Source organism: Orcinus orca, chromosome 4 (assembly GCF_937001465.1).
Source record: "Orcinus orca chromosome 4, mOrcOrc1.1, whole genome shotgun sequence".
Lineage (NCBI taxonomy): Eukaryota > Metazoa > Chordata > Mammalia > Artiodactyla > Delphinidae > Orcinus > Orcinus orca.
The window spans coordinates 82,887,922-82,907,792 of NC_064562.1; the positions used below are offsets into that span (position 1 = coordinate 82,887,922).

Below are 19,871 nucleotides of genomic sequence, written 5' to 3' on the forward strand. Positions count from 1 at the left end.
AAAAATACCTAGAAACAAATGACAATGAAAACACGATGACCGAAAACCTATGGGATGCAGCAAAAGCAGCTCTAAGAGGGAAGTTTATAGCAATACAATCCTACCTCAAGGAACAAGAAACATCTCAAATAAACAGCCTAACCTTACACCTAAAGCAATTAAAGAAACAAGAACAAAAAAACCGCAAAGTTAGCAGAAGGAAAGAAATCATAAAGATCAGATCAGAAATAAATGAAAAAGAAATGAAGGAAACAAGAGCAAAGATCAATAAAACTACAAGCTGGTTATTTGAGAAGATAAACAAAATTGATAAACCATTAGCCAGACTCATCAAAGAAAAAAAGGAAGAAGACTCAAATCAACAGAATTAGAAATGAAAAAGGAAAAGTAATAACTGACACTGCAGAAATACAAAGGATCATGAGAGATTACTACAAGCAACTATATGGCAATAAAATGGACAACCTGGAAGAAATGGACACATTCTCAGAAAATCACAACCTTCTGAGACTGAACCAGGAAGAAATAGAAAATATAAACAGACCAATCACAAGCACTGTGATTGAAACTGTGATTAAAAATCTCCCAACAAACAAAAGTCCAGGACCAGATGGATTCACAGGCGAATTCTATCAAACATTTAGGGAAGAGCTAACACCTATCCTTCTCCAATTCTTCCAAAATACAGCAGAGGGAGGAACACTCCCAAACACATTCTACGAGGCCACCATCACCCTGATACCAAAACCACACAAAGACGTCACAAAAAAAGAAAACTACAAGCCAGTATCACTGATGAACATAGATGCAAAAATCCTCAAAAAAATACTAGCAAACAGAATCCAGCAGCACATCAAAAGGATCACACACCATGATCAAGTGGGGTTTATCCCAGGAAAGCAAGGATTCTTCATTATACACAAATCAATCAATGTGATACACCATATTAACAAACTGAAGGATAAAAACCATATGGTAATCTCAATAGATGCAGAAAAAGCTTTCAACAAAATTCAACACCCATTTATGATAAAAATTCTCCAGAAAGTAGGCATAGAGGGAACTTACCTCAACATAATAAAGCCATATATGACAAACCCACAGCCAACATCGTTCTCAATGGTGAAAAACTGAAACCATTTCCACTAAGATCAGGAACAAGACAAGGTTACCCACTCTCACCACTATTATTCAACATAGTTTTGGAAGTTTTAGCCACAGCAATCAGAGAAGAAGAAGAAATAAAAGGAATCCAAATCGGAAAAGAAGAAGTAAAACTGTCACTATTTGCAGATGACATGATACTGTACATAGAGAATCCTAAAGATGCTACCAGAAAACTACTAGAGCTAATCAATGAATTTGGTGAAGTAGCAGGATACAAAATTAATGCACAGAATTCTCTTGCATTCCTATACACTAATGATGAAAAATCTGAAAGACAAATTAAGGAAACACTCCCATTTACCACTGCAACAAAAAGATCAAATACCTAGGAATAAACCTACCTAAGGAGACAAAAGATCTGTATGCAGAAAACTATAAGACACTGATAAAAGAAATTAAAGATGATACAAACAGATAGAGAGATATACCATGTTCTTGGATTGGAAGAATCAACATTGTGAAAATGACTATACCACCCAAAGCAATCTACAGAGTCAATGCAATCCCTATCAAACTACCAACGGCACTTTTCACAGAACTAGAACAAAAAATTTCACAATTTGTATGCAAACACAAAAGACCCCGAATAGCCAAAGCAATGTTGAGAAAAAAAAAAAGAGCTGGAGGAATCAGGCTCCCTGACTTCAGACTATACTACAGAGCTACAGTAATCAAGATAGTATGGTATTGGCACAAAAACAGAAATACAGATCAATGGACCAGGACAGAAAGCCCAGAGATAAACCCATGTACATATGGTCACCTTATCTTTGATAAAGGAGGCAAAAGTATACAATAGAGAAAAGACAGCCTCTTCAATAAGTGGTGCTGGGAAAACTGACAGCTACATGTAAAAGAATGAAATTAGAACACTTCTTAACACCATACACAGAAATAAACTCAAAATGGATTGAAGACCTACATGTAAAGCCAGACACTATCAAACTCTTAGAGGAAAACATAGGCATAACACTCTAGGACATAAATCACAGCAAGATCCTTTTTGACCCACCTCCTAGAGAAAGGGAAATTAAAACAAAAATAAGCAAATGGAAGATAATGAAACTTAAAAGCTTTTGCACATCAAAGGAAACCATAAACAAGACGAAAAGACAACCCTCAGAATGGGAGAAAATATTTGCAAACGAAGCAACTGACAAAGGATTAATCTCCAAAATATACAAGCAGCTCATGCAGCTCAATATCAAAAAAAATACAACCCAATCCAAAAATGGGCAGAAGACCTAAATGGACATTTCTCCAAAGAAGATACACAGATTGCCAACAAACACATGAAAGGATGCTCAACATCACTAATCATTAGAGGAATGCAAATCAAAACTACAATGAGGTATCACCTCACAGCGGTCAGAATGGCCATCATCAAAAAATCTACAAACAATAAATGCTGGAGAGGGTGTGGAGAAAAGGGAACCCTCTTGCACTGTTGGTGGGAATGTCAATTGATACAGCCACTATGGAGAACAGTATGGAGATTCCTTAAAAAACTAAAAGTAGAACTACCATACGACCCAGCAATCCCACTACTGGGCATATACCCTGAGAAAACCATAATTCAAAAAGAGTCATGTACCACAATGTTCACTGCAGCACTATTTACAATAGCCAGGACATGGAAGCAACCTAAGAGTCCACTGACAGATGCATGGATAAAGAAGATGTGGCACATATATACAATGGAATATTACTCAGCCATCAAAAGAAACGAAATTGAGTTACTTGTAGTGAGGTGGATGGACCTAGAGACTGTCATACAGAGTGAAGTAAGTCAGAAAGAGAAAAACAAATACTGTATGCTGACACATACATATGGATTCTAAAAGAAAAATGGTTCTGCAGAACCTAGGGGCAGGACAGGAATAAAGATGACGTAGAGAATGGACTTGAGGACACGGGAAGGGGGAAGGGTAAGCTGAGACGAAGTGAGAGAGAGGCATGGACATATATATACTACCAAATGTAAAATAGATAGCTAGTGGGAGGCAGCCACACAGCACAGGGAGATCAGCTCGGTGCTCTGTGACCACCTAGAGGGGTGGGATAGGGAGGGTGGGAGGGAGATGCAAGAGGGAGGAGATATGGGGATACATGTGTATGTATAGCTGATTCACCTTGTTATACAGCAGAAACTAACACAACATTATAAAGCAACTATACTCCAATAAAGATGTTAAAGAAATAAAATGGCCCCCAAGGAAAAAATAAATAAAAGTGTGTACCTGGATCCTGTTTTTTAGGAATCTTGTTCTCTACCTCCTCTCTTGCTTTCAAGCTTCTAAAAATCTTAACATCTGTATCAGTCCTTCCTGGATTCTCTGATCTCTACACAAGGTTTCTTAGGTCCTGACAATTCCTGGCCATGTGACTTGCTTCCTTCCTCATCCATTTTCTGGGCATCCACTCTGAGCTGGAGGCCCCGCCACAGGGAAGTAAGATTCTAGCGTAGGACAATTTTAGAAAGTGGTGACCAATGCTGACACACACTTACAAACTAAGTGGGTGGTAGCCTTGGAGATAGTAAAAATGGTCATTTCTACCTGGCTCCTGGCACATGGTAAGCACTAGGTTATTAGCTCGATGTTTAGAAATACTCCACAGTAGTAAATTTTTAATTTTATTAAAAGAATTTTAGTTTTTTTTCCTCTTTGGCTGAGGACTGTTTGTACTGTCTTATTAAAATACTGTATCTGGAACTATTCTAAGTTAAAGGAAACTGAAGATGCATGACGACTAAATGCATTGCTTATCCCTGGATTAAAAATAAAATAATTCTCAAGGCCATTCTTGGTACCAAGGGGGAGGTTTTCATCTGGACTGTATATTAGGTAATAGTATTGTATCAGTGTTATATTTCTTGAGTGTGAGCAGTGTATTGCGGTTATAAGAATGCCCTTGTTTCAAAATATGGAGTGTCATAATGTAACTTACTTTAGGATAGTTCAGAAAAAATTCCATCTCTGTATCTATAGGGAGAAGTACACACATACACATACACACACACACACACACACACACTCTCAGAGTGGCACAGAGAATGTGGCAAAATGTGAACAACGGAAAACGTAGGTGATAGGTATATGAGTGTTCATTATGTTATTCTTGCGTTTTTTCCGTAGCTTTGAAATTTTTCCATATAAAAAGTTGGGGAAAAGCAAAAAAGATTAAAAAACGAAATACTTTGAAACTACCGTAAGTGATTTTTAAAGAAAAAGTCAGAGAAGAGAAGAAAGAATTGACAAATCAGTTCTGAAACCAAACACAAATACTTTTTATTTATGGGGTATCGTTTTACATCAATTCCATTAAAACCTAAAACCAGTTTGCTGTACTCAAGTTAGATGGCATAACAGTATTTCAGTTAAGCTGGGAGTCACAGGACTTGCACACGTTTATGAAGGTAATGCAAATACTGACGACACGAAGCATTCACAGTTACAGGTTAGCTGCTGTTCACTAACAGTAACCCCCAAGAGAAATGACTTCATGAAAAAAAGCAACCCACGTTTTGGTCTCATTTACAGACACCCAACCTTTCAGTTGGTCAATGAATTCTATACATTTATTATACAATGTATGAAAGAATAAAAGATAAGGCGTACAGAGGTATTTTAGCAGTTGTAAGAATAAAAACCAAGGGCACAAACTAACTTTTAAAGCTTTCTGTATAAACTTCAAAAGCACTGTTAAGATGGAGACTGAGAGGCAACAGAAGTTTGTTGTTAATCCAGAATCTAGAGGTCTGTCTAGTCAGATTTATAAAAACTTAATTCAGAGGTCATGCTTCAAATAAGCTGCATGTAATGTTATAGAAGGTGTTTATGGCAAATCAAATAAGGAAATTTCCAACCTACCGCAGCAGTAAACATCTAAAAGTTGCATTCTATTATGACAGAGTATTGCAACGTGGAGTTCAAAACATGATGGAAAGAGAAAAGGGGGATACGTAGGTGAGAAAGAAAAACCAGAAAAAGGCACCCTCATTCACTTGGCATTCACCCATAAACAAGTGCTTATGTAACTGAGGGACATTTTTAAGAAAAAGCGTCTTATTACCCTGGCCCCTCTTCTTCCCCTTAAAAATAACTGCACAGAATCAAGAAAACCAAGGGCAAGCACTCTGCAGTCACAAAGATTTATTTTTCAAGGGAGTTCAAAGATTACTTGGACTTCTCTAAATACGCAAGATTATCCCTTTGGAATACTTATTTCCACATTAGGTACATCATGAAATAGTTTTTACTTGGCTTTTCCAAAACCCCTATCATCAAAATGTCCATTGTGGTTAAAATGTAACATCTTCCCTGTAACAATCCTTTTATTTTAGGATTAACTGTGCTTTAGTGTTTAAAAAAGTCTCCAGTTTCTAACAATACCTTTTAAACCAATTTCATCTATGATTTATATTTGCTTTAAACAAAACTAGAGTTGATCAAATTTAAGAACTGCTGCCTTTAAGGTGTAATTTTTAAACTTTATTGGATCCTTCTGAAAATGACTCAAGTTTTCAACAGACTGGAACCTGCCTATGGCCAATCGCCACTGGAGTAGCAGGTGCCCATCAGAACGGAAGCCCTTTCAACGCGTTGGTCTCAGGAGCAGTGCTTGCTCAACATCTTCTATGCTTTGCAGATAGGAATTTGTGCAAACTGGTGCAAACTGGTGTGAATGTGTAAGGTAGAAGGGAGTCTACAACTTCTCAACAAGGAATGGTTAAGTATGCTTAATCACTACAGAGTTTTTCCAACTTCTGGTTTATTTCACAGCAAACCAAACCTTTCTATTCGGTAGAAAAAGGAAGTAATTTCATTCTACCATATGATGATTTTGTATATGCACACACACTGTATATACATACAAAATTCCTGTCTTTGGTGGTTCAGTTAGGGAAAAAAATAATATATGAAAATCTGAACACTGTTGGCAAAAAAACTGTGAAATCATGGTCAAGAGTAGCACTGTCCGTGTGCTTTACTCATTTAATGCCATTTAGAGGTTCACATTTGACCCAAAAGGTTTGGGGGCCAGATTTTGAAACAATCGGAACCTCTTCCAACCGCTGCACGTTCAATCATGGATTTTGCTCACAACTAGGCATTCACTTGTTTAAATGCACCATTAGCTTTCACTTGGTTTAAGTCGTTAGACTTTTGTGTTTTCACAAAACTTTAGGGACTAAATTAGTCATTCAATAGCACCAGATAGTTGAGGGAGAAACATGTTATTTATACATTTCCTTGAGAAGGGTAAGGCAAGGGGGAAAAAAAAAAGAAGACATAAAGTACAAACCTAAAACTACCATCCTGTTTACTCTTGTTTCCTCATCCACATAAATAATGGCTATCACCTCTCTGTACACATTACTCAGGTAATGATGAGCGGCCCCTCCAGGAAAGGTCCTACCGTGCAATAGAGATTTTAGCCCAATGCTGGTGGTGTCGTGTCCACTGCCTGCAATGGACATTCTGCCAGTAAAAGCCTAGCGTGAAAGAAACAAAAATGGAAAACAAAACACCTCTCACTTATAGTATAGATCTTTCCCCCTCAAAACTAGAGAACTAAACACCACGAAAGCTTAACTAAAAATTCAAGCCACAGCTAAAGGTGCTCTGCAGTTATAAACTGCCAGCAAACCACTAGGTTATCGTGGAGGCGGCAAAATAAACTTTACTTAGAACGGCATAGAAAGCATCAGCAGACCAAACACTGACTAGAAGAATGCACAAGAAAAGAAAAAAAAACACGCTAAAGTTGTTTACAAAAGTTTAAAACCAATGAAAAAAAAAAGATGCAATTTTAATTTGTTCATCTGTACCTATAGGCAAACCACGCTAGCTTTCACATTAGAAAATCAAAACCTATACCCTGCATGGTAGAAATGACTTGTGGCATAGTATGTATCTGTGTGTTCAATTATTCTAACTTCCATCATTTAAAAATGCTAATATTTAAGTACACCAAATTATATTTGGCATATGCCTCTGAAAAGTTATGACTCCCACCTCCTTCCAAAGTTGGCCTCTTAAACAGTAAGGTTAATTCTGGCAACATTTGCATATGGTAACAGTTGTTCTGTCTTGTTTTCTGAAATGCTACATTTGAGACCAAATAAATGTATAATTGGTTCATCTGAAAAAAGGGACTAGAAATATGCCACAAAAATTATTTTACAATACATTTTTGCAGAAATAATCTCTAGGTGAAGCTTCTTCTTTTTATACACATATACAAAATTTAAACAGCAATATACACATAATCACAGTGAGGACGTTGGCAAATTCACCAATCTGTAGTGTAAATACAAACTGCAAAGCAGCCTTCCAAGAGAACAATGCTACACAGCAAGCAGAGCTGGCCCATTCAATAGCAAACACCAACACGTCCCTGCCAAAGGGAGACAGTGCAAGAAAAGCAGCATGCGCTTGGATACAAACAGCAATTTATGGCTAATGGTTGACATAACTGTGGTAACAGTGACTCTCTCGCTGCTATGCATAAAGTCCTAGGACATCTGTTTGTCTTTATACCATTCCACAAACTCGTCCAACAAAACTGGCCCTGAAGAGAGAGAGAGAACAACACGGCTATGAGGCTTCTCACAATGAGGCAGATGAGCAACTGTGCAGGGGCGGGGGGAGGGCGGGGGAACACCTGCCCCGTACTTACATGCTCCATCTTCATCGTAGTTGCTGAGATCAAGGTTAATTGTTCTGCTAAACTCTAGCACATTGCACCACTGGTCTTTGTTAATAACTTTATATTTTGATTGCTGGTGGAGGGAAAAGTAGTATGAATTACTGACACACACAATTAACAAATGAGATGGTTTCAACTGCTGTAACAATCAACTTAATAAAGTTCACGAAGGTTAACTCTTTCCATCTGAGGTACGCTAAGCACCAATCTAACCACTGGACCACCAGGGAAGTCAGCCCTAATCTAGGAGAAGGGTGAGAGAGAGCAAGAGGGGAGCTTCAGATGACAATTTTCATTACAAAAATATTATGGGGGCTCAACACAAAACAACAAATACATCAAAAAACACAATTTTACATCCCCCAGAAGTGAAATTTCTAAACTGGCAGAAACCCTTTTACGTAAAAGAGCGATAATTCCTATCCCACAGAGATGTGGCAAGGATTTAAAGAGATAACTTCTCTAATTCACGTAAAGTACTTTATTTAGTGCTTGGCACACAGTAAGTGCTAAATAAAGAGTTGCTCCCCTTAATAGCCCCTGACATGAACGGCATGCTCACTGTCAACTGTTAGCTTACAGCGCACGCAGTGGTGGGCTGACTCAGCGAGACCTCGCTAAGTGCTGCAAGCGGTCTCAGGACCAGGCGGTCTAGCCACTGAAGGGTTACTCCTCTAATAATTCAGAACTTGACTCTGATCATAAAAGAACTCAGAATAGCGATGAACTAGTTTTTCTCTTCCTCCCAGACAAGAAATATGCCACGTGCATATTTTAAAATACAGTATTCCTGTATAAAGATTTAAAAATAAAACCCAGTCCAACAATGTTTAAAAATCCTCGCCACTAAAATCAGGAACACTGGAAAACAAAACAAGTACTTAAAAGCAAAGAGAGCTGCACCAACGGTTTGGAGGATGCAAACACAAGAAAAGCTCAAATGAAAGGATTATTGTGCCCTTTTCAAAGAAAAATGCAAACTAATATAAGAGAGAGAACAAAGCACAGACCACAAGTTTAACTTTCTAAGCAACTAAAAGCAAAACCCAGTCACCGAAACAGTTGATGGTGCCCCTGGAACTGTGCGAAGTCAAATTTGCTGGCGGCAAGGTCTTCAGCTACAGAACCCTTCACACCCGGGCTCAAATTCTGCCCAACTCTCTGAGAACAGGAACCTGTTTCTATTCATTTTCCAAACAAAGCTAACACTTCTTAAGGCTGTCAGAGAAACTGGAACAGATCACCGGTAAATATGGGTTGTCACAAGTACAAGTAAACAAGTACTTCTTATATTAAAAACTAGTTTTTATACCTTTCTTTGGGAGTCCCAGTTAGTAATGCGAAAAGCAATTTTTAGTAATAGTTCTCAAAGAATCCTTTCAGTTGGAAGTTTTTCTGGACCATTACACCAAGTAAGTTGTAAGGAAGATCATTTCAAGAGTGAAGCTGGAGTCAGGGGAAGGCCCAGGATCTTCTCAAAGATGCAACACCCTCATCCTTTCAAGCAGAAAGCATTTTTTAAAGGGGCCTGGGACTGGAGGGCAAGAAGGATGCTCTGTATGACATGACAACCCATGTAACTCAAACTTACATCTCAGATTCTTTCAGGTCCTGCAGAGTTATTTCACTGCAACAAAGCCAGTTCTTAATAACCAACAGCTCAAAATTTCTATCACTAATACTTAAAGCAAACGAACGACAATGAGAGAGGAAAGTGCTGGATTACTTCTTACACAAATGTGAAGAAAATTTAAACTGCAGGAGATGCTGTCTGAAGGAGTTTGCCACTTAGATTGATCTAGGTCCCCAAGTTACTTGGAGATAAGCGTAGATAAGAATACATTACAAGCTTAATTTAGTGAGAAGGCAGGTGGCTGTTCTCTAACCTTTGCTTCAGAAAAGTAGAACTTCACCTAAAGCCACAAAAGAAAGTAAATCTTGTTTTACTCTTTTTATGAAGAGCAGGAAATCTAAACAAAAACTAGCTTTTAAAATGGGGACAAGAGAGGAAAGGACAGAGCCGCGCTGTCTCTGATGTGTTTGTACTGGGGAGCGATGCGGCACATGCAATGCACACACGGGCACACTCAGAACGCAGGGAAGTGCTCACTGACAGCAATTACATCACCACAGTTCCTACAGGCAGAAAAGTACAACAAACAGAAAATTACATAAAAGAGTTAAATAAAGTATACTTGGTTGTTCTAAGCAAGCAAACATACATTCCATAAAATAACAATTTAGTACCTCTAAGAATTGGTGAAAAACTGGAAAAAGGGGCCAGATTTTTCCTAATAACAGTCCCAACATGCACTTGGCAGTGTTTATGTCTAGGCTGCGCTGGTCCTTTTCCTGTTTAACAAACAAAAACAAGGATGAGCCAGGTGCCCCCAAATAATAAATCCCAATAATCCAAATTTCTGTTTTACTTCAACAAAAAAATTAGTAAACAGCTCATTTATCATACACTATAAAAACCCTGAATTCAGACTAAGGTGGGGGAGGGGAGGTAGTCAGGACACAGTGGGAAGAGTAAACGGTTTTGTACTATATAATTTTACTGTGAGAAAGAGTCATGTCAACTGATTGATCACCCTAATGCAAAATACATTAGTTACATGGTAACAATCTCTATATGATTATTTCATGCAATAAATAAAAATCTGTAACTTGCTGTTTGACATTTATGATTATTATCAACATCATAATTACTGATCCCAAAGCCCGTAACTTGACTAAATGGAGTTTAAAGGTTTCTAATTCCATGCTTAGGAATCAGGTTTCCTTGATAAAAATCATTTTTCCACCAATTTTTATTTCTTTGGTAAATGTTTTTCTTGTAACCTAAAAATGTTGTTAAATTGAGCTCATAATGAATGCTGGGGCTCTGGAGGGTCTTCCCAAATCAGAGGATGCATTCACTCCCCCACTCTGGGAGAAAGCAGTCTGTCTACCTGTTACAGTCCTTACCTTGGAGTCGCTGGATGTGAAATCTCCTAGCAGAACACCCCTGACTAACAGTCAAGTGAAAGACAACATTGCATAAGGAATCCAGAAAACACATTTACATAAACCTGAATATGGGCAGATTAAGCTCATTTTACTTATACTCGCAATTAAGAATCCTAATTTCTCACTGAGCTTTCTTACAAAGTTCCATTCGGGAACTACAGGTGGGCAGTTTCTATGCAAAAGGACAGAGGACGTGGGACCCTAGGTGGTAACTTTATATATCCAGAGCTAGCCTCCTCGTGGTATCTCAACTTGCAAAAGTACTTTTCTACAAAGGGAAAAGGAAAAGTGCCTGGCTATCCCACATGGGGTGGAATCTAGATGTTCACCAAATTACGGGGTGATGCCGTGACCACCACTGTCAGCCACATATGCAGCTACACACACCTCCTCAAAAAATTGTTACCGCAAGGATTCTAACAGTGAAGTGCTCTTTAGTATACAGAGAATTTCTGGCCGTGACACTGAATTTTAAAGTGACGGACTTAAACAATACAGCAAATGTAAGGGCCTAGCTCAACAGCCAACAAAGTAGATGAAGATTCGGGAAGATGTGTGATGGGGTCTGTCTTTTGGTCCTGGTGGTACAGCACAACGACCGTTCACCCACCGAGACCAGGTCAGATGGCTCCGAGTCAGCCTTCCCTGTTCTGGCCACACAACAGAAGTCTGAGGATGGCGGGGGACCCCCACTCCACAGTGCAGTGCCAGTAGGGGCCTCCTCTCTACAGCCTGCTCTGCGGTCCCCGGCCACGCATATCATCCTGCTCAGGGCTGCAGTACTCACTCCGTGGAGAGGACGACGGCAGGCAGGAAAGGTGCCCTCGAGGGGGCCCACCTTCTGCCACCAAGCCTCACAGGTCTGTGGCACTGCACGGGCTCTTGCTTCTGCGGTGCACTGTGCAAGGAAACGGAAAGCTTCCTCTCACCGTGTCACGTGGGTGTGGCAGCAACAGCACACCCCACTATGGAGCATCCACAAGGAAAACGAGGGGACTGTTGAAAACACACGCGGCACCTCAGGACCGGGCCCCCAGGTCACCTGCTGAACAACAGCTCCGGCAGCACTGGGCTGAGGGCACGGGCGCTCTGGAAATGCTCTCCCTTGGAGGAGTTCGTAATCCTTCACTCAATCTAAAGTCGCTAGTCTCGCCCTGATAACATACTGTGCCTTCTTCCAACATCATCCATGTCCCCGTCACAATGGACATACACTAAGGTGACAAAAAAAAAAGATACAAAGGACCTGGACAGACTCTTTGAAACAGTGCAATCATCTGACAAACTGATGATCATGAAGGATTTCAATGCATGTGTTTGGCAGCGATGCCAAAACATGGATGAAAGGCATCAGACTCACAGGACTGGAAAGCTGAACAGCACTCACTTACTCCTGCTCTGCAAGGGTGCCAGCCAGCAGCTCGCAATCACTAACACCATCTTCTGCCTAGCAAATAAGAGAGAGATATTATGGATGCACTCTCGATCTCAACAGTGGCATCTCGCTGATAACCAACATTGCCTGTGGGTGGACGTGAGGCTACGTGCAAATGACCATGACTGGGGGCATTCCGAATTCCTGGGGACAGCACAGCTGAGAGACCCCAGAGCAAACAGCTACTGAACAGCGAAATGGAGACATGCCCAGGGGGTTCTCTGACAATGATCCTAATGGCATTCTCAAAGGGCTTCCCAATTAAAAGTGAAATGAATCTCCCAGAATTCTATGAAGCAGCCATCAACATTACAAGTATTTAAAAAAAAAAAAAATCACCTTAACAAATTCAAGGAATACAGCAAAGACATCTAGAAACCCCTCGCAGGAAATTCAAATAGTACACTGTCAACACCAACGCTGTGGACTCTGCTCGTGGAGCACCATGGAGCGAGTGGCAGATTTCTGCATCTCCAGGTCAGAATTTAAGCAGAAAGTACCTTGAGACAGGCTGTCCAGAGTCAATAAGCATCCCCAGAAGGCCCACTGAGGTTAAAGGAGAAGAAGTGAAACTTTTCTCCCTGCCTGCCTCTTAACTTTCATTTTCTAAGATAACAAAATAAAAAGCAATTTTATTTTTCAAATAATAATAGGAACTGAACAGGTTCTATGCACACACCAAAGATGTACTAACCCCATACAATACACAACTAGATTCTGCCTTGTGGTCTTCCTTAAACACAGATTTTAAAATTCAGTTACAGATGAGATCAGTCCTCTTATTTGCAGCTGCAAGACCAAAGGATCCTTCTCTGAATATTCTATGAAGTTATGTTTCGTATATGGAATGCACTACTCAAGCTAAAGACTACTAACACCTAATGTAGAGTAGAGAATAATGAAGTTTTACCAAGTTCTGATTTGACGTTCAAAAATGAAAACAAATATTGCCTTTGTTTATGTTAGACTGTGTCTCCAACACAGGTCTTCCTGCAAGATGTGAAAACTAAGCTTTTTTTTTCTTAAATGGCACCAATGACACAAACTGAATCAAAGTAATTAAACAGTTAATTGTCAATATGCAAATATAAATATATTACAAAAATTAATCTTCAAACATCTAGGTATCCAGATATGCTGTATCATCGACCCTTGTGTCAAATGATCTACTTCCAATTTTCACAGTTTTAATAGCTTAAAGACTTGCACTTGAAAAGGGGAATGTTGAATTACTAAAATTATAAAGAAAAAATCTTCAACATTAAAAAAGAAATCCTTAAGATTTTCGAGAGAGACTAGATGAACTTGAGAAACAGTATATAAATGCCCATGATCACAAACATTTTAAATGGCAACAACCAAGTCATAAATCAGTACATGAAATCAAAAGGTCTTCACTGAAGACCTGTAATATAGGTCACGGAACTCTCATTTGAGACCACAGGATTACAAAATAGAAAGAGAAAATGCAGTCTTCCTTACCACAGTTCAACAAACATAAGGCAAAAATAGCGCTAAAGAACTCAAATCTTAAAGTGGTTGTTTACAAAGCTGAAAATACAGCAAATCAGTTTTTTGAATGAGAGTTTTTTTTTTAATACACATTAAAAACAAGCAAAAAGGTCATAAAACCCATGAGTGCCCTCCCACTGGGAAAAGTGAAACTAAACCATGATGCTCTCAGAACTTACCCCAGCATAGTTTTCAAATAACAATGTTTGCAAGGCAATTACTTGATTAAGCTCAACTACTGACAATTCCTTTAAAACAAAAGAAAAAGAAAGATCTGCCAACAGGCATAGCCTCTCCACAGTGTTTTGTATGGCATAGATTCTATTACTGTATGCACTACTCTTGGAAGGTAAATTATTATTTGAAACCTAAGTAATGTCAGCGAAGAATAATTCAACAACTATTTCTAATTCTGTGGTTAACTTTTACTGAGAACTTAAACTGAGCCAGAAACTGTTTTAAGTGCCTCATACTTCAAACTCATTTAATACAACAACCGTATTAGGATAGGCATTGTTATAATCCCCAATTTATAAATAAGGAAACTGAGGCAGAGGAATGAAATGACAATCGATAAGAGCTGGGGCTTGAACCAGGAGTCTGATTCCAAGCCTGAGCATTTCATCGTGTACTACCAATCCACCTCCCCGAGAAGGAAGGGGGGAAGACAGCTCTCAATGTTAAGAGACACACAGTCCAATTCGCTTCACAAACAACTGCTGAGCAAATCTGGGCAATAACCGAACAGTAATCTTAAAGGTAAAGCTGACAAGATGTCCAGGGTAACAGACCTCAGATTAGATGACCTCATATTCTTCCTACTTCTGTCCTCGCCCAGGCCCACCTTCTGTTTTCCTCATAATTTACAATGAAAGTACAAGGTAGAAGCAGAGAGAAGTACGTACGTGTGTGTGTCTGGTGCGTTGGGGGGTGTGTGGAAAGGGAAATTAGACAAACACATCGGTTAAGAAGTAAGAAACTGACTCAGGTTAGAAGAGAAAATGAATCAAATGGTCAGAGCAGATGTCAGATTAGAGCTAGGCAGAGTTCTCTGATAACAGGGGGTGTTGAACACAAGACCCAGCAAAATTTTCCTTCGCAAATTCTATGAGTAACATCCACAACCATTCCATTAAATGGAAGCAACGTAGACGTTGGCTTTCACCTGTGACCTCTTACACTTTCTTGAAACACCTCCTCAGAAACTAAACAAAAGCACTGGTACCTGGAAAAGTGGGTGCATCAAGGGACAGGCTGTGAGGACTGACTTGTAACAAGAGATTAACTGTCACAGGATCACCTCTCAGGAAGGGGGATTCCCACTGGTACCTTCGGCCTCCACAAAACCCTCCGTTACAACTTCTTCAAGCTTTACTGCAAGGAATGAAAAACAAGGACTTGCCCCTAGAGGAATCTCCCATTCTTCTCTTGCTCACTGCCCTTCCTCTCCTTCACCCTGAAGGCCTCCCTTCTCTCCATCCAGCAATTCTCCACCTCAGTCACGTGGGAGGGCTCCACTCAGCTCCCATCTCCCCAACCCCACCTCCGAGCCCACTGAGGCCTTGCCTCAGTCCTCCCCATCATTCTCGCCTTCCTACACCAAGGCTGTCGGATGCAGCACTGCTGGAAGATCTCCAATAACGGCATCACCGTCAATTCATGGTGTCCACTCTCAGCCAGATGCCAAGATGCTGCTGCTATCAGCACTTCACTCAGCCCAACATTCATCCTTCTCAGAACCCCAAGAGGCAACCCTCTGTGGCTTTCAGCACAGTACCCTGTCTCTGCCCCAGAGAATGCAGAAAAAACAAATTTAACTCATATTTAATAACTAGTCCCAGATCAACCAAAAAATTCACTATATTTAGTCTTTTTATCTCATTCTATTTGTCCAATCTTATTCTCACTAGGTCCTTTTAAAGGAGTCAAGGCAAAAACGGCTGTTTTACTTAAGGAATCCATACAACCATATTTGTTTATACAATAAATAAAATCTACATTAGGGGGAAAATGCTAAGCATAAAAGGGTTCAGACAAAATTCCACTTGCAGAAGGAACTGGCCATTTCAGCTCTTGAGTCTCTACCCCACCATCTTCCTGGAACAGGACACCACAGGACGGTGGACAGTTTGAGTCAGGAAGGTGGTGTGGCTCCACGGAGAGGACACGGTCTGCACTCAGGGGCAGAGCCCAGGCCCTCGTGTTGTCCCCTCCTCTCTGGCCCTCAGCCTTGTCGTCTGCATTGTGACAAGACTGGACCAAGTGTCCTCTTGTGGTTTCTTTCAACTCTCAAGTTTCAAGATTCTCTGCCATCCCTAAGACTACACATAAGTTCAAGTCAAAGTAAAATCAGGAGAAAAATAATATAACTTTACAACCAAGTACTATTTTTAATTGCCTACAAGGTTCTAAGGTGAGGGGAAAACAATCACACTCTTAGGATTATAATTTTGGTGGAGAGATGTTAAAAGGGGCATTTTATCACTTTCTGGTACTACAGTTTCTTTCCTGGTAATGTTAAAGGGTAATTCAGAATATTTAACATATGTCATTGTTATTTCCAATAGAGAATACTTAGGATATTAAGACTATAACAGGGATTCTCTGGTGGCGCAGCAGTTGGGAGTCCGCCTGCCAGTGCAGGGGACGCGGGTTCGTGCCCCGGTCCGGGAGGATCCCGCGTGCCGCGGAGCAGCTGGGCCCGTGAGCCATGGCCGCTGAGCCTGCGCGTCCAGAGTCTGTGCTCCGCAGCGGGAGGGGCTGCAGCAGTGAGAGGCCCGCGTACCGCAAAACAAACAACAACAAAAAAACTATAACAAATTCAGTTCTTACTAAAAGTTTAATTTTAAAAGGTCTGCTGTGTAATTATGCGTTATTACCTCTACGAGTCATTTTTCTAGTAGGAAAAGAAAAGGATTGGAGGGAAGAAGGGGGTGGGGGGTTGAATTCTGCTTCCAACCAAGACAGAGTTAGAGAAACCAGATTCTCACCCCCCGTGCACGTCAAACAACCAGAAAACTGAACAAAATACATGAGACAATGGCTCTCACGCACTGGTCAGTGTGAAGAACAGGAGTGTTGACCCCTGAGAAAAAGGATAAGTCCCCAGTGACAGCAGCATACTGTGCGGGGGTGGCTTCCAGGCCCCAGCACAGGAGGGGGACCCAGCCCCAGCCCAGTGGAACCCCAACCGACTGAGCTGGAAAGGACAGAGTTGGTGGAGTTCAAGGAGGCATATAATTGGTGGGGCAAAATACCAGCATGGGGGGAGCTGCACAGAGAGACCTGGAGACCCGCAGAATGTCTCCCCAGCCGCTGGATGAGGACTTGTCTGTGCACATGTGAGAGGAAACCACCTGAGTCTGGGAAAGAATCACTGCAGAAGAGTACGCAGAAGTTGCCAGAGCTCACATGGGGCTGGGAATAGTTTCTATTTCCACCAGCCACAGTGGAAGAAATCTCCTAATACATAGTGCCTGGGAGAGGATCCTCAGAAGGGTATTACTGTCTTACTAGTGGGGCTAAGTCATCCCTAGACTGAGGCTGCTCTGGTCCAGTCCTTTCAAAGGATCGATCTGATTCCAAGCAACTTAACTATATACCAGAAAAAAATTTAAATCCAACATTATTTAAAGGAATACAACAAACCCCAGCAACCAACAACATAAAACTCACAATACCCAGCATCCAACAAAAAAAGAAAAAACAACTACTAGGAATGCAAAGAAGCGGTAACATATCGCCCACAACCAAGATAAAAATTTTAACCAAGAGAAAGAGATATAGAAATGACAGATATGATGGAATCAGAAGACAATGCTGTTAAAACACCTGTTATAAACACATTCTAGATGTTCAAGAAGGTAGAAGAAAATATTACCATGATTAGAGAAATGGATATAAAAAGACACAAATGGAATTTCTAGAGATGAAAAATATAGTATCTGAAATGAAAAATATACTGGGGCTACTAGGATTAGCAGAAGAAAAGATTAGTATTAGAAGATATAGTAATAAATATTATCCAAAGGGAAAACAAAAACAAAAAAATTGAACACAGTATCAGTAGCCTGGGGGACAATATCAAGCATCTAACATAGGTACAACTGTAGTCCCAGAAGGAAGAGAGGGGGAGAACAGAAGAAATATTTGAAGAAATAACAGCGGAGAAATTTCCTGATTTAATACAAACTATAAGTCCAAAGACCTAAAAAACTCAACAAACCTTAACCAGAATAAACATAAGGAAAATTATGCCAAGGCACACCACAGTCAACTTGCTGAAAAGCAGTGAAAAGAGAATAAAAGCAGTCAGAAAACAAAACAAGACAGTATGCTCAAAGGAATAATGAATGACACCAGACTTATCATCAGAAACTCCACAAGACAGAAGACAATGGAGAACTATCACTAAAGTACTACAAAAATAAATGGTCCATCTAGAATCTTTTATCCAGAGAAGTAGCTTCCAAATTGAAGGCAAAATAAAAGCTTAGAGATTCATCACCAGAAAATCTGTACTATGAGAAATGCTGTAGGAATTTTTTTAGGCAGAAGGTAAATGATACCAGATAGAAATCTGGATCCACACAAAAGGAAGAAAGAGCACACAAGTGGTGTATATGTGGGTAAATATAAAAGATATTTTTGCCTATTTAAAGCAAAAATGATATTAATATATACTATGATCTGAATGTGTCTGCCCCCCCACTAATTCGTATGTTGAAACCCTGATCGCCAAGATGATGGTAATAGGAGGTGGGGTCCTCAGCTGCAGAGAGCTCCCTCCTCCCTTCCACCATGTGAGCTTACAGCAGAAAGACACCTATCCTGCTGGCACTGTGATCGTGGACTTTCCAGCCTCCTGAATTATGAGAAATAAATTTCCATTATTTATAAGCTACTGAGTCTCTCGTATTTTGTTACAGCAGCCTGAACAGACTAAAACAATAGATTGTGAGATGTATAATACATGTATAAGTAAAATGTATGACAGCAGCAAAAAGTACGGAAGGGCAAGATGAAAGTGCACTATTGTAAAGGCTCCTGCATTATACATGAAGTGGTATAATATTATCGGAAGATGGACTGTGAAAATTTAAAGATGTATACTGTAAAGCCTAGAGCAATCACAAAAAAAAAATGAAACAGAGACACAGCTAATAAGACAATAGTGGAAAAGAATGATTAAAATGGAATTTAAAAAAAACCCCTCAATTCAAAAGAAGTCATGAAAAGAGGAAAAAAGGAACAAAAACAAATGGGACAGGGCTTCCCTGGTGGCACAGTGGTTGAGAGTCCGCCTGCCGATGCAGGGGACACGGGTTTGTGCCCCGGTCCGGGAAGATCCCACATGCCGTGGAGCGGCTAGGCCTGTGAGCCATGGCCGCTGAGCCTGCATGTCCAGAGCCTGTGCTCCACAACGGGAAAGGCCACAACACTGAGAGGCCCGTGTACCGCAAAAAAAAAAAAGGGACAAAAAGAGAAATGAATAGCAGTTTAGGAGATGTAAACTTTACCATATCAATAAGTACATTAAATGTAAATGGTTTAAGCATCTCAAGACATATACTGTCAGACCCAACTATGCATATGCTATATATAAGAAACCCACTTTAAATATAAAGGCACAAATAGGTTTTTAAAGAGGATGGAAGAAGATATATCATACAGACTTTAATAAAAAAAAAGCAGAAATGGCTATATTTGTATCAAAGTAGACTTCAGAACAAGGAATATTAACAAGGAATATTATCTTTATCAAGATAAAAAACATTTCATAATGCTAGAGGGTCAATTCTTCAAGAGGACATAATAATACTAAGTCTATCTAAACCTAATGCCTGAGCTTCAAAATACATGAAACAAGAAATGATACAAATGACAGAAGTAATTATAGTCGGAGAGTCCAACATTCCTCCCTCAGTAAATCATAGAACAGTAGGCAGAAATCAATAAGGATACAGAAGACCTCAACAACACTATCAACCAACTTGACCTAACTGACGTTTATAAAACATTTCACCGAACA

The 19,871-nt window shown here is 40.0% G+C and overlaps 1 protein-coding gene across 8 annotated transcripts in view; it reads right to left on the reverse strand.

Moving 5' to 3' along the window:
• Window positions 1-4,432: 4,432 nt before the first annotated feature.
• DCUN1D4 (defective in cullin neddylation 1 domain containing 4) overlaps window positions 4,433-19,871 on the reverse strand; it is a 68,905-nt gene continuing 53,466 nt past the window's right edge. For 7 of the 8 annotated variants that reach the window (XM_033425451.2, XM_033425453.2, XM_033425456.2 and 4 more), the window contains 3 exons: window positions 10,129-10,233; window positions 7,852-7,954; window positions 4,433-7,743 (listed from right to left, as the gene is read on the reverse strand). In XM_033425451.2, the coding sequence (XP_033281342.1) occupies window positions 7,688-7,743; window positions 7,852-7,954; window positions 10,129-10,233 (264 nt within the window). In that variant the 3' untranslated portion in view covers window positions 4,433-7,687. The remainder of the gene's footprint in view (window positions 7,744-7,851; window positions 7,955-10,128; window positions 10,234-19,871) is intronic. The other variant, XM_033425452.2, reaches the window with a different exon arrangement.